The sequence below is a fragment of the Plectropomus leopardus genome, chromosome 7, assembly GCF_008729295.1.
Source record: "Plectropomus leopardus isolate mb chromosome 7, YSFRI_Pleo_2.0, whole genome shotgun sequence".
Classification (NCBI taxonomy): Eukaryota; Metazoa; Chordata; class Actinopteri; order Perciformes; family Serranidae; genus Plectropomus; species Plectropomus leopardus.
Window position 1 is genome coordinate 12,971,459 of NC_056469.1, and position 14,714 is coordinate 12,986,172.

Below are 14,714 nucleotides of genomic sequence, written 5' to 3' on the forward strand. Positions count from 1 at the left end.
TTCAAACTCACTCTTAGAGCACTTTGTTTATAAATGCAGCTTTTTGCGTAACTCACCAACTCTCAGTTTGAAGTCATTGAAGGAGTGTTTGTTGATAACATCCAGTTTCCCCACCAAGGCAAATGCAAACTCCACCATGGTCCCTATGTGCATGTACTGCCTGTCATGCTCCTGGGAAACAGTGAGGAAACAGAAACAGTTAACTCATTCAATTCTCATTTAAAGAAGTTGTGTGAGTTGAAGATAAAAAAATTATAGAGAATGATTTTAAAGTATGTGTGTAAGGAGCTTACCTGTGATGTGTACTCCGGCCCAGGTGATGCATTCAGCCCAGTAGCAGCCATATAAGTACTACCAATAGTCTTGATCTTTTCCACACCACTGAATTTAGGTTTGGACAGTAGCTGTGCACACAAGTACAACCACAATACACACAACAGCTAAAACAAATGAGACCGCGATTATAGCAGAAGTGTTATTTCATGCTGACATTTTTAGAGAATGCATGTATATATGTGATGCAGGGTATGTATTTAAAAGAAGCATTAGGTTTTTTTTTTTCTCCTGTTAGTGAAAGCCTCTCAAAATAGTTCATTGTGTCCAAGCTACAAGTCCAGTGTCTTTTAATTGTTCTTGTAATTTATTCTTTTATTCTGTCTTGATGGTGTTCAATTAGGTTATTATTACTATTATTTTGGTGTTTACTGCACATATTCTTTGAATTTTATTTACTCTAATTAGTATGGGTTGTCATTGTTATTTTTGTTTTGTAATTGTTTCTTGCCTGTTTAATTTGAATTAAAATTTTGTCTGGCCTTAGTTCGGCATTATTGTGTGATTGTTGTATTTAGTATTGTTGTTGCTATTATTATTATTATTATTATTATTATTATCATCACATACAGGAAAATCACCCAGTTTGTCTCTAGCATGCGTGTGCACGTGTAGAATGCTCTAGAGGTTGCAAGAGTGACGTTTATTTACCTCATCAAAATCAGCAATGATTTCGTTGAGGAGCCTGAGGCACTCTAATCCTTCTTTGTTGACGTCAGATTCAGTGTAGAACTCTTTAAAGTCTGGGATGGAGGCGAACATGACACACACCAGGTCATAGGACTGGTGGTAGAGATCCTGAAAGACAAAATACAGACATTAGTTCAGGACTTAATATAGATGAAAAACAGCTTCTGATGTTTTAAATACATGTCCAGAGTTTTCTACATATAGTTATGCTTAGAAACACCTGACTTTATTGACTCTAAAATCCATAAGACCATCACTTTGCTCCTGGATCATGTTCAAGTGCAAGAATAGCGTCATTCTCTTCTTCATTCAGAATTTCTGCAGCAGAAGCATCATTCCTCTTTAACCCCCTTTATCCTCCAGGATATCACATCTTTTAAACTTCCTAAAATGTCAAACTTTTACTTTTCACAGTTGACTTTGTGAGAAGCACTTGGGGGATAAAACAGGATTCAGGATGATAAAGAGTCTCAGAGGAAAGTCAGCAAATTCCCCTAGACTCTCCCCAAATGCTTTGTCATCTTTATAGGTAATTGATCATTTTATTGCTACATTTTGAGTGCCAGTTCCATCTGAAAAGTTTTAGCACTGAATATCTGGAAAACAGCCAGTGATTTAATTTACAGTCTTTCCCAGTCACCTCAAATCACTTTTAAACTCCCTTTAACAACTTTGAATCTTTGTTGAACATTCTGGGTTTGGATGCTTAGTGTTTTCTGCATAAACTCTCAAATTAGACATCACATTGAAGGGCTCAGGATAAGGATTGCCTCAGGTAACCAAAATGCCACATCTGGCTAGTAAATCTAGCAATTCACTTGCCCCACTGGCAAGTGGTAAAAAAGGATAAGCACATTGTTTTTTTTTTTTTGATGGAGCTGATGATGGAAGTAGCAAAGGAGTAAGCCACTGTGCCTCTTTCTCATCTCTATAGAGAGTTGCACATGCAAAGTACCAATCAAAGGCAGCGGATGAAGACGGCGTTAATGGGCTGAAGCACATGCAGACATTGCAATTATCCTGGAAACGGGTTTAGTTGGGTGGAGTTAAAAGATGTTGACGGCACTCCCACTATGTATCGTACAGTTTTAGAGCAAGGTGGACAAAATGGTTGTGTTTCATGATAATTAACTTTAGTCTTTGTTGTTATTTGATAACCACTTAAAAATAAATGGAAATGATGAGAAAGTTGATTTCTGGCCCACTTGCTTAACTGGGAAAGTAATGGCAAAACCAAAAAACCCCAAAAATGTTAAACCCTGGATTCTGAAATAGTTTTAAATCAGCATGTCTTATGATATCAATACCCATCCTGGTTTTTGAGTGGATTAAAATGAACATTATTAGCAGGCATAAAATACATACATAGTTTAGATCTATTGTATTGACCTGAAACGCAGATTATCTTTAAAGAAAGCTTCTTCTGCAATGAATTAATGTAATGGACCTTGGCATATTGCCACTGGTGCTGCTAGACCTCTGTCAAACCACAACACATCTGTTCTGCAGCTGTTTGTCAAAACAATATTTGCATGGTCCTTCATATCTGTAATGGAAAGAAAGCATAAGTACCTACCTCATTCTTCCAGTTGCGTGCCAGGAAATGTTCTGCAACGTGTGCCGGCAGGACATTTTCCAACAAAACACGGTTGAGGTTCTCCATGGTTTCAATCTCCTCACACTCCTTCTTGAATTTGTTCTTCCACAGAAAGTCTAACCTACAGTAATATTCATTCTGTTACAAGAGGACACAGAGGTGAAGAGACTGAAGGTACAGCTGTACAGCTTGCTTCCATCAAGTCACAGAGAAAAAGAGAAAAAATATGGAATCCACCAAAACTTAAAGATAGAAAAGAAAATACAACATTGAAAAGAACAGGCTCTATTTTTTTGTCACATTTGCAAAACATCACACAATTTCTATCAATAGAGACAGGAATAAAGTGTTTTATACGGCTTTGGATAAATTACAATTGGAAAGCTACAGAAAAACATGAAGACTTTTCCAAGACGAACACTACAAGATTTTTCCAGGAACAGTTTACTATGCTCTGACGTTGTAATGATTTTTAAAATGTCATATAATATACAATAACAATTTGAAGATTTTAACAAACATACTACACTACTATGATTTTTTTTAATGACATGAGTTACTTTGACATTTTTATGATTTTTTTGGATGACATCATAAATTTTGAATTTTTTTTTGTGAATTATTCGTGACATATACTACTTTTTTTTTTGACTCTAAACAACATACTATACTTTGATGTTTTTAATTTTCTTTCTTATAATATGATTTTTTGTAATGCCATACTATGCTGTATAATTTTTTGAACCACATACTATATCATAACTTTTTTTTAAACAGCATTCTATACTATTGTGTGTTTATATTTTTTTTAATGCGATACTATACAGTGGAATTTTGGGTTTTTTTTTACGACATATGACATTTTGAAGATTTCCGTAAAGACATTATATCATGGCATTTTTATGATTTTCTTTTTTTGGACAACATACTATACTATGACATTTTTTATGATTTTTAAATTCATTTTATACAATGAATTTTTAATAAAAAACTTTGACACTGTGACATTTTTATGATTCTTTAATGAAATACTACCCAATTTAGTTTTTATGATGTTTCACACGCTATACTATGTCTATATTTTTTTTTTTTATTAATGACAAACTATAATATGACATTTTTAAGATTTTTTTTATAGATATTCCTTTTTTATGATATTTTGGATGACTTACTAGTATTAGTTTTTTATGCTATTTTAGATGACATACTATAGTATGATTTTTTGGGGTTTTTTGGCCTTTTTTCGACATGCAATGCTATAAGGTGTCTCTACAAGATATAATATGCAGGTTTCAGCTGTTTTTTTTGACATGTCATAATCTGAGATTTTTTGACACATGATACTATGTTGTTTTCAGACATTTTTTTAACATGCTATATTATGATGTTTTTGGCCTTTGTTTACACATGGGATAGTATGAGGTGTCTCTAAAAGCTATAATACACGGTTTTCAGCCATTTTTTTCAACATGTCAAAATTGGCCGTTTTTGAGTCATGTCATTTTCAGCAATTTTTTCAGCATGCTATATTATGATGTTTTGTCCTTTTTATCAACATGCTATACTAAGGCATGTCTCTACAAGCTATAACATGCGGCTTTCAGATGTTTCTTTGATAGTGTCACTACCGCACTGAAAACCGCATAAAATAGCTTACAGAATCAAGCCATGGTATACAATCTTACAAAAAGCGCCAAAAACACGTATGTAGTATGTCGAAAAATTTCATGGAATACTATGTACCAAAAACAGCTGAAAACCACATAAAATAGCGTGCCAACACATGCCAACATAGAATGATGCAAAACCAGACAAAAGCAATATGATACTACATGTTGACAAAATGATGAAGAGTATGACAAAGAATGTCAAAATATGACATGTCCCAAAAAAAGCTGAAAACTCCTGAAAACAGCATAAAATAGCATGCCAAGACAAGCCATATCATAGAATGTTGCAAAAACGTCCAAAAACACCATAATAATGCATGTTGAAAAAATGACCGAAAAGGCAAGGCTATAGTATGGCAAAAAATATCAGAAATGACACATCCCAAAAACAGTTTAAAACACCTCAAAACAGCATAAAATAGCACCCAGAGAGACGCCATAGCATAGAATGTTGCAACAACGTCCAAAAACACCATAATAAGGCACATTGCAAAAATGACCGAAAAGGCAAGGCTATAGTATGGCAAAAAATGGCAAAAATGACATGTCCCAAAAAACAGCTGAAAACACCTCAAAACAGCATTTAAAAGCATACAAAGAGACACAATAGCATACATTGTTGCAAAAAACGGCCAAAAACACTATAAAAATGCATGTTGAAAAAATGACCGAAAAGGCAAGGCTATAGTATGGCAAAAAATGTCAAAAATGACATGTCCCAAAAACTGTTTAAGACACCTCAAAACAGCATAAAATAGCGCCCTGAGGCATGCCATAGCATAGAATGTTGCAAAAACAGCCAAAAACACCACTAAAATGCATGTTGATAAAATGACCGAAAGGACAAGGCTATAGTATGCAAAAAATGTCAAAAATGACATTTCCCAAAAAACGGCTGAAAACACCTCAAAACAGCATTAAAAAGCATACAAAGAGATGCAATAGCATACATTGTTGCAAAAACGGCCAAAAACACCATTATAATGGATGTTGAAAAAATGACCAAAAAGGCAAGGCTATAGTATGGCAAAAAATGTCAAAAATGACATGTCCCAAAAACAGTTTAAAACACCTCAAAACAGCATAAAATAGCGTCCCAGAGACGCCATAGCATAGAATGTTGCAAAAACGTGCAAAAACACCATAATAATGCATGTTGAAAAAATGACCGAAAAGGCAAGGCTATAGTATGGCAAAAAATGTCAAAATGACACATCCCAAAAACAGTTTAAAACACCTCAAAACAGCATAAAATAGCACCCAGAGACGCCATAGCATAGGATGTTGCAAAAACGTCCAAAAACACCCATAAAAATGCATGTTGAAAAAATGACCGAAAAGGCAAGGCTATAGTATGGCAAGAAATGTCAAAAATGACATTTCCCAAAAACAGTTTAAAACACCTCAAAACAGCATAAAATAGCGTGCTGTGGCACGCCATAGCATAGAATGTTGCAAAAACGTCCAAAAACACCATAATAATGCATGTTGAAAAAATGACCGAAAAGGCAAGGCTATAGTATGGCAAAAAATGTCAAAACTGACATTTCCCAAAAAACAGCTGAAAACACCTCAAAACAGCATTAAAAATAGCATACAAAGAGACGCAATAGCATACATTGTTGCAAAAACGGCCAAAAACACCATAATAATGGATGTTGAAAAAATGACCAAAAAGGCAAGGCTATAGTATGGCAAAAAATGTAAAAAATGACATGTCCCAAAAAACAGTTTAAAACACCTCAAAACAGCATAAAATAGCGTCCCAAGAGACGCCATAGCATAGAAAGTTGCAAAAACGTCCAAAAACACCGTAATAATGCATGTTGAAAAAATGACCGAAAAGGCAAGGCTATAGTATGGCAAAAAATGTCAAAAATGACATTTCCCAAAAACAGTTTAAAACACCTCAAAACAGCATAAAATAGCGTCCCGAGAGACGCCATAGCATAGAATGTTGCAAAAAACGTCCAAAAACACCATAAAAAAGGCACGTTGCAAAAACGACCGAAAAGGCAAGGCTATAGTATGGCAAAAAATGTCAAAAATGACATGTCCCAAAAAACAGTTTTAAACACTTCAAAACAGCATAAAATAGCACCCCAGAGAGACGCCATAGCATAGAATGTTGCAAAAACATCCAAAAACACCATAATAATGCATGTTGAAAAAATGACCGAAAAGGCAAGGCTATAGTATGGCAAAAAATGTCAAAAATGACATTCCCAAAAACAGTTTAAAACACCTCAAAACAGCATAAAATAGCGTTCCGAGAGACGCTATAGCATAGAATGTTGCAAAAAAACGTCCAAAAACACCATAAAAATGCATGTTGAAAAAATGACCGAAAAGGCAAGGCTATAGTATGGCAAAAAATGTCAAAAATGACATTCCCAAAAAACAGCTGAAAACACTCAAAACAGCATAAAAATAGCATACAAAGAGACGCCATAGCATAGAATGTTGCAAAAACGGCCAAAAACACCATTATAAAATGGATGTTGAAAAAATGACCAAAAAGGCAAGGCTATAGTATGGCAAAAAATGTCAAAAATGACATGTCCCAAAAACAGTTTAAAACACCTCAAAACAGCATAAAATAGCGTCCCAAGAGACGCCATAGCATAGAAAGTTGCAACAACGTCCAAAAACACCGTAATAATGCATGTTGAAAAAATGACCGAAAAGGCAAGGCTATAGTATGGCAAAAATGTCAAAAATGACATTTCCCAAAAAACAGTTTAAAACACCTCAAAACAGCATAAAAATAGCGTCCCGAGAGACGCCATAGCATAGAATGTTGCAAAAACGTCCAAAAACACCCAAAAAGGCACGTTGCAAAAAATGACCGAAAAGGCAAGGCTATAGTATGGCAAAAAGTATCAAAAATTACATGTCCCAAAAACAGTTTTAAACACTTCAAAACAGCATAAAATAGCACCCAGAGAGACGCCATAGCATAGGATGTTGCAAAAACATCCAAAAACGCCATAATAATGCATGTTGAAAAAATGACCGAAAAGGCAAGGCTATAGTATGGCAAAAAATGTCAAAAATGGCATGTCCCAAAAACAGTTTAAAACACCTCAAAACAGCATAAAATAGCGTGCTGTGGCACGCCATAGCATAGAATGTTGCAAAAACGTCCAAAAACACCATAATAATGCATGTTGAAAAAATGACCGAAAAGGCAAGGCTATAGTATGGCAAAAAATGTCAAAAATGACATGTCCCAAAAACAGTTTAAAACACCTCAAAACAGCATAAAATAGCGTTCCGAGAGACGCTATAGCATAGAATTTTGCAAAAACATCCAAAAACACCATAATAATGCATGTTGAAAAAATGACTGAAAAGGCAAGGCTATAGTATGGCAAAAAATGTCACAAATGACATTTCCCAAAAAACAGCTGAAAACACCTCAAAACAGCATTAAAAAGCATACAAAGAGACACGCCATAGCATAGATTGTTGCAAAAACGGCCAAAAACACCATAAAAATGGATGTTGAAAAAATGACCAAAAAGGCAAGGCTATAGTATGGCAAAAAATGTCAAAAATGACATTTCCCAAAAACAGTTTAAAACACCTCAAAACAGCATAAAATAGCGTGCTGTGAGACGCCATAGCATAGAATGTTGCAAAAACGTCCAAAAACACCATAATAATGCATGTTGAAAAAATGACCGAAAAGGCAAGGCTATAGTATGGCAAAAAATGTCAAAAATGACATGTCCCAAAAAACAGCTGAAAACACCTCAAAACAGCATTAAAATAGCATACAAAGAGACGCAATAGCATAGATTGTTGCAAAAACGGCCAAAAACACCATTATAAAATGCATGTTGAAAAAATGACCAAAAAGGCAAGGCTATAGTATGGCAAAAAATGTCAAAAATGACATGTCCCAAAAACAGTTTAAAACACCTCAAAACAGCATAAAATAGCGTCCCGAGAGACGCCATAGCATAGAATGTTGCAAAAACGTGCAAAAACACCATAATAATGCATGTTGAAAAAATGACCGAAAAGGCAAGGCTATAGTATGGCAAAAAATGTCAAAAATGACATGTCCCAAAAACAGTTTAAAACACCTCAAAACAGCATAAAATATAGCACCCTGAGAGACGCCATAGCATAGAATGTTGCAAAAACGGCCAAAAACACCATAATAAGCATGTTGAAAAAAATGACCGAAAAGGCAAGGCTATAGTATGGCAAAAAATGTCAAAAATGACATGTCCCAAAAACAGTTTAAAACACCTCAAAACAGCATAAAATAGCGTTCCAAGAGACGCTATAGCATAGAATTTTGCAAAAACATCCAAAAACACCATAATAATGCATGTTGAAAAAATGACCGAAAAGGCAAGGCTATAGTATGGCAAAAAATGTCAAAAATGACATGTCCCAAAAAACAGCTGAAAACACCTCAAAACACAGCATTAAAATAGCATACAAAGAGACACAATAGCATAGAATGTTGTTGCAAAAAACGGCCAAAAACACCATAAAAATGCATGTTGAAAAAATGACCGAAAAGGCAAGGCTATAGTATGGCAAAAAATGTCAAAAATGACATGTCCCAAAAACAGTTTAAAACACCTCAAAACAGCAAAAAATAGCGTCCCGTGGAGACGCCATAGCATAGAATGTTGCAAAAACGTGTGCAAAAAACACCATAAAAATACATGTTGAAAAAATGACCGAAAAGGCAAGGCTATAGTATGGCAAAAAATGTCAAAAATGACATGTCCCAAAAACAGTTTTTTAAAACACCTCAAAACAGCATAAAATAGCGTCCCGAGAGACGCCATAGCATAGAATGTTGCAAAAACGTGCAAAAACACCATAATAATGCATGTTGAAAAAATGACCGAAAAGGCAAGGCTATAGTATGGCAAAAAATGTCAAAAAAATGACATGTCCCAAAAACAGTTTAAAACACCTCAAAACAGCATAAAATAGCGTGCCAAGAGACGCCATAGCATAGGATGTTGCAAAAACGTCCAAAAACACCATAATAATGCATGTTGAAAAAATGACCGAAAAGGCAAGGCTATAGTATGGCAAAAAATGTCAAAAATGACATGTCCCAAAAACAGTTTAAAACACCTCAAAACAGCATAAAATAGCGCCCTGAAGACACACCCATAGCATAGAATGTTGCAAAAACAGCCAAAAACACACCATTAAAATGCATGTTGAAAAAATGACCGAAAAGGCAAGGCTATAGTATGGCAAAAAATGTCAAAAATGACATGTCCCAAAAACAGTTTAAAACACCTCAAAACAGCATAAAATAGCGTTCTGAGAGACGCCATAGCATAGAATGTTGCAAAAACATCCAAAAACACCATAATAATGCATGTTGAAAAAATGACCGAAAAGGCAAGGCTATAGTATGGCAAAAAATGTCAAAATGACATTTCCCAAAAAACAGCTGAAAAAACACCTCAAAACAGCATAAAAAGCATACAAAGAGACACAATAGCATAGAATTGTTGCAAAAACGGCCAAAAACACTATAAAAATGCATGTTGAAAAAAATGACCGAAAAGGCAAGGCTATAGTATGGCAAAAAATGTCAAAAATGACATGTCCCAAAAACAGTTTAAAACACCTCAAAACAGCATAAAATAGCACCCAGAGAGACGCCATAGCATAGAATGTTGCAAAAACGTCCAAAAACACCATAATAAGGCATTGCAAAAAATGACCGAAAAGGCAAGGCTATAGTATGGCAAAAAATGTCAAAAATGACATTTCCCAAAAACAGTTTAAAACACCTCAAAACAGCATAAAATAGCGTTCTGAGAGACGCCATAGCATAGAATTTTGCAAAAACATCCAAAAACACCATAATAATGCATGTTGAAAAAATGACTGAAAAGGCAAGGCTATAGTATGGCAAAAAATGTCAAAAATGACATGTCCCAAAAAACAGCTGAAAACACCTCAAAACAGCATAAAATAGCATACAAAGAGACACAATAGCATAGAATGTTGCAAAAAACGGCCAAAAACACCATATAAAAATGCATGTTGAAAAAATGACCGAAAAGGCAAGGCTATAGTATGGCAAAAAATGTCAAAAATGACATGTCCCAAAAACAGTTTAAAACACCTCAAAACAGCATAAAATAGCGTCCCGTGAGACACGCCATAGCATAGAATGTTGCAAAAACGTGCCAAAAACACCATAAAAATGCATGTTGAAAAAATGACCGAAAAGGCAAGGCTATAGTATGGCAAAAATGTCAAAAATTGACATGTCCCAAAAACAGTTTAAAACACCTCAAAACAGCATAAAATAGCGTCCCGAGAGACGCCATAGCATAGAATGTTGCAAAAACGTGCAAAAACACCATAATAATGCATGTTGAAAAAATGACCGAAAAGGCAAGGCTATAGTATGGCAAAAAAAGGCAAAAATGACATGTCCCAAAAAACAGCTGAAAACACCTCAAAACAGCATTTAAAAGCATACCAAAGAGACGCCATAGCATAGAATGTTGCAAAAAACGGCCAAAAACACCATAAAAATGCATGTTGAAAAAATGACCGAAAAGGCAAGGCTATAGTATGGCAAAAAATGTCAAAAATGACATGTCCCAAAAACAGTTTAAAACACCTCAAAACAGCATAAAATAGCGTGCCCTGAGACACGCCATAGCATAGAATGTTGCAAAAACGTCCAAAAACACCATAATAATGCATGTTGAAAAAATGACCAAAAGGCAAGGCTATAGTATGGCAAAAATGTCAAAAATGACATTCCCAAAAACAGTTTAAAACACCTCAAAACAGCATAAAATAGCGTCCTGAGAGACGCGCATAGCATAGAATGTTGCAAAAAACATCCAAAAACACCATAATAATGCATGTTGAAAAAATGACCGAAAAGGCAAGGCTATAGTATGGCAAAAAATGTCAAAAATGACATGTCCCAAAAACAGCTGAAAACACCTCAAAACAGCATAAAATAGCATCCCGAGAGACGCCATAGCATAGAATGTTGCAAAAAAACGTGTAAAAAACCATAAAAATGCATGTTGAAAAAATGACCAAAAAGGCAAGGCTATAGTATGGCAAAAAATGTCAAAAATGACATGTCCCAAAAACAGCTGAAAACACCTCAAAACAGCATTTAAAAGCATACAAAGAGACACACGCCATAGCATAGAATGTTGCAAAAAACGGCCAAAAACACCATAAAAATGCATGTTGAAAAAATGACCGAAAAGGCAAGGCTATAGTATGGCAAAAAATGTCAAAAATGACATGTCCCAAAAACAGTTTAAAACACCTCAAAACAGCATAAAATAGCGCCCTGAGACATGCCATAGCATAGAATGTTGCAAAAACAGCCAAAAACACCATAAAAATGCATGTTGAAAAAATGACCGAAAAGGCAAGGCTATAGTATGGCAAAAAATGTCAAAAATGACATTCCCAAAAAACAGCTGAAAACACCTCAAACAGCATTTAAAAGCGTACAAAGACGCGCATAGCATAGAATGTTGCAAAAAACGGCCAAAAACACCATTATAATGCATGTTGAAAAAATGACCAAAAAGGCAAGGCTATAGTATGGCAAAAAATGTCAAAAATGACATGTCCCAAAAACAGTTTAAAACACCTCAAAACAGCATAAAATAGCGTCCCTGAGACACGCCATAGCATAGAATGTTGCAAAAACGTCCAAAAACACCATAATAATGCATGTTGAAAAAATGACCAAAAGGCAAGGCTATAGTATGGCAAAAAATGTCAAAAATGACATGTCCCAAAAACAGTTTAAAACACCTCAAAACAGCATAAAATAGCGTCCCGAGAGACGCCATAGCATAGAATGTTGCAAAAACATCCAAAAACACCATAATAATGCATGTTGAAAAATGACCAAAAAGGCAAGGCTATAGTATGGCAAAAAATGTCAAAAATGACATGTCCCAAAAACAGTTTAAAAACACCTCAAAACAGCATAAAATAGCGTCCCAGAGACGCCATAGCATAGAATGTTGCAAAAACGTGCCAAAAACACCATAAAAATACATGTTGAAAAAATGACCAAAAGGCAAGGCTATAGTATGGCAAAAAATGTCAAAAATGACATGTCCCAAAAACAGTTTAAAACACCTCAAAACAGCATAAAATAGCACCCTGAGAGATGCCATAGCATAGAATGTTGCAAAAACAGGCCAAAAACACCATAATAATGCATGTTGAAAAAATGACCGAAAAGGCAAGGCTATAGTATGGCAAAAAATGTCAAAAATGACATGTCCCAAAAACAGTTTAAAACACCTCAAAACAGCATAAAATAGCGTCCCGAGAGACGCCATAGCATAGAATGTTGCAAAAACGTGCAAAAACACCATAATAAGCATGTTGAAAAAATGACCGAAAAGGCAAGGCTATAGTATGGCAAAAAATGTCAAAAATGACATGTCCCAAAAACAGCTGAAAAACACCTCAAAACAGCATAAAATAGCGTCCCAAGAGAGACGCCATAGCATAGAATGTTGCAAAAACGTCCAAAAACACCATAATAATGCATGTTGAAAAAATGACCGAAAAAGGCAAGGCTATAGTATGGCAAAAAATGTCAAAAATGACATGTCCCAAAAAAACAGCTGAAACACCTCAAAACAGCATAAAATAGCGTACAAGAGACGCCATAGCATAGATTGTTGCAAAAACAGCCCAAAAACACCATAATAATGCATGTTGAAAAAATGACCAAAAAGGCAAGGCTATAGTATGGCAAAAATGTCAAAATATGACATGTCCCAAAAACAGCTTAAAACACTCAAAACAGCATAAAATAGCGTGCCAAGAGACATTCCATAGCATAGAATGTTGCATTCGTTTTTACATTCGATGTATGTTGCAAAAATCTGATCACAGGAAAAAATGACCAAAAGGCAAGGCTATAGTATGCAAAAATGTCAAAAATGACATGCACGAAAAACACCTACAAAACAGCATTGAAAAAAATCCGAACCCTTCCACGACTAGCAATGGTTGCAAAAACGGCAAAAAAGTTCATAAAAAGTACATGTTGAAAAAATGACCAAAAACAAGGCTATAGTATGGCAAAAAATGTCAAAAATTTTTATGTCCCAAAAACAGTTTAAAACACCTCAAAACAGCATAAAATTTCGCCCAAGATACGCCATTAGCATAGAAATGTTTTTTTTTTTGTGTAAAAACACCATAAAATGCATGTTGAAAAAAATGACCAAAAAGGCAAGGCTATAGTATGGCAAAAATGTCAAAAATGTATGAGTATGTCCCAAAAACAGTAAAACACTGTAAATGCATAAAATTTTTTTATAGCGTGCCGAAGACCTTATAGCATAGAATTTTGAAAAAAAGCTTGGTCATGCATGTTGAAAAAATCCAAAAACAGCATTTCATCACACACTCCATGCATGTATGCCAAAAGGCAAGGCTATAGTATGGCAAAAATGTCAAAAATGTGTCCCAAAAACAGTACCTAAACAGCATAAAATAGCGTGCTGAAGACGCCATAGCATAGAATGTGTGCAAAAAATCCCAAAAACACCATAAAATGCATGTTGAAAAAATGGAGACCAAAAAGGCAAGGCTATAGTATGGCAAAAAATGTCAAAAATGGGTGTGTCAAAAAACAGGTGTTCAAACACCTTTGCCCAACAGCATGTAAAAATTGTGTAGAGACGTCGCATTCTCAAAGCATAGAAAATGTGCAAAAACAAGCCTAAAACATGTAAATAATGCATGTTGAAAAAAAACCAAAAAGGCAAGGCTATAGTATGGCAAAAAATGTCAAAACATGGCATGTCACAAAAACAGTTTACAAAAACCTCAAAACAGCATAAAACATAGCGTAACAAAAACACGCCATAGCATAAGAACTATGTGCAAAAATGCCAAAATAAACATGGCATGCCAAGAAAAGCCATAGCACAAATGTTGCAGAAAAGGCAAGGCTATAGTATGGCAAAAAATGTCAAAATATGGCATGTCCCAAAAAACAGCTGAAAAACACCTCAAAACAGCATAAAATAGCGTGCCAAGACATGCCATAGCATAGAATGTTGCAAAAATGGGCCAAAAACACCATAATAATGCATGTTGAAAAAAATGACCAAAAAGGCAAGGCTATAGTATGGCAAAAAATGTCAAAAATGACATGTCCCAAAAAAGCTGAAAAATTTAAAACACCTCAAAACAGCATTAAAATAGCGTGCCAAGACACGCCATAGCATAGAATGTTGCAAAAAACATGCAAAAACACACCATTGTAATGCATGTTGAAAAAATGACCGAAAAAAAGGCAAGGCTATAGTATGGCAAAAAATGTCAAAAATGACATGTCCCAAAAACAGTTTAAAACACCTCAAAACAGCATAAAATAGCGTGCAGAGAGACCC

General features: G+C 35.0%; 1 protein-coding gene across 1 annotated transcript in view; it reads right to left on the reverse strand.

The window, feature by feature from the left end:
* Window positions 1-14,714, reverse strand: part of adcy2a (adenylate cyclase 2a) — a 93,655-nt gene that overhangs the window by 6,244 nt on the left and 72,697 nt on the right. Inside the window, exons 20-23 of the mRNA XM_042490759.1 lie at window positions 2,600-2,758; window positions 985-1,131; window positions 294-404; window positions 57-171 (exon numbers count right to left, since the gene is read on the reverse strand). Of these exons, the coding sequence (XP_042346693.1) occupies window positions 57-171; window positions 294-404; window positions 985-1,131; window positions 2,600-2,758 (532 nt within the window). The remainder of the gene's footprint in view (window positions 1-56; window positions 172-293; window positions 405-984; window positions 1,132-2,599; window positions 2,759-14,714) is intronic.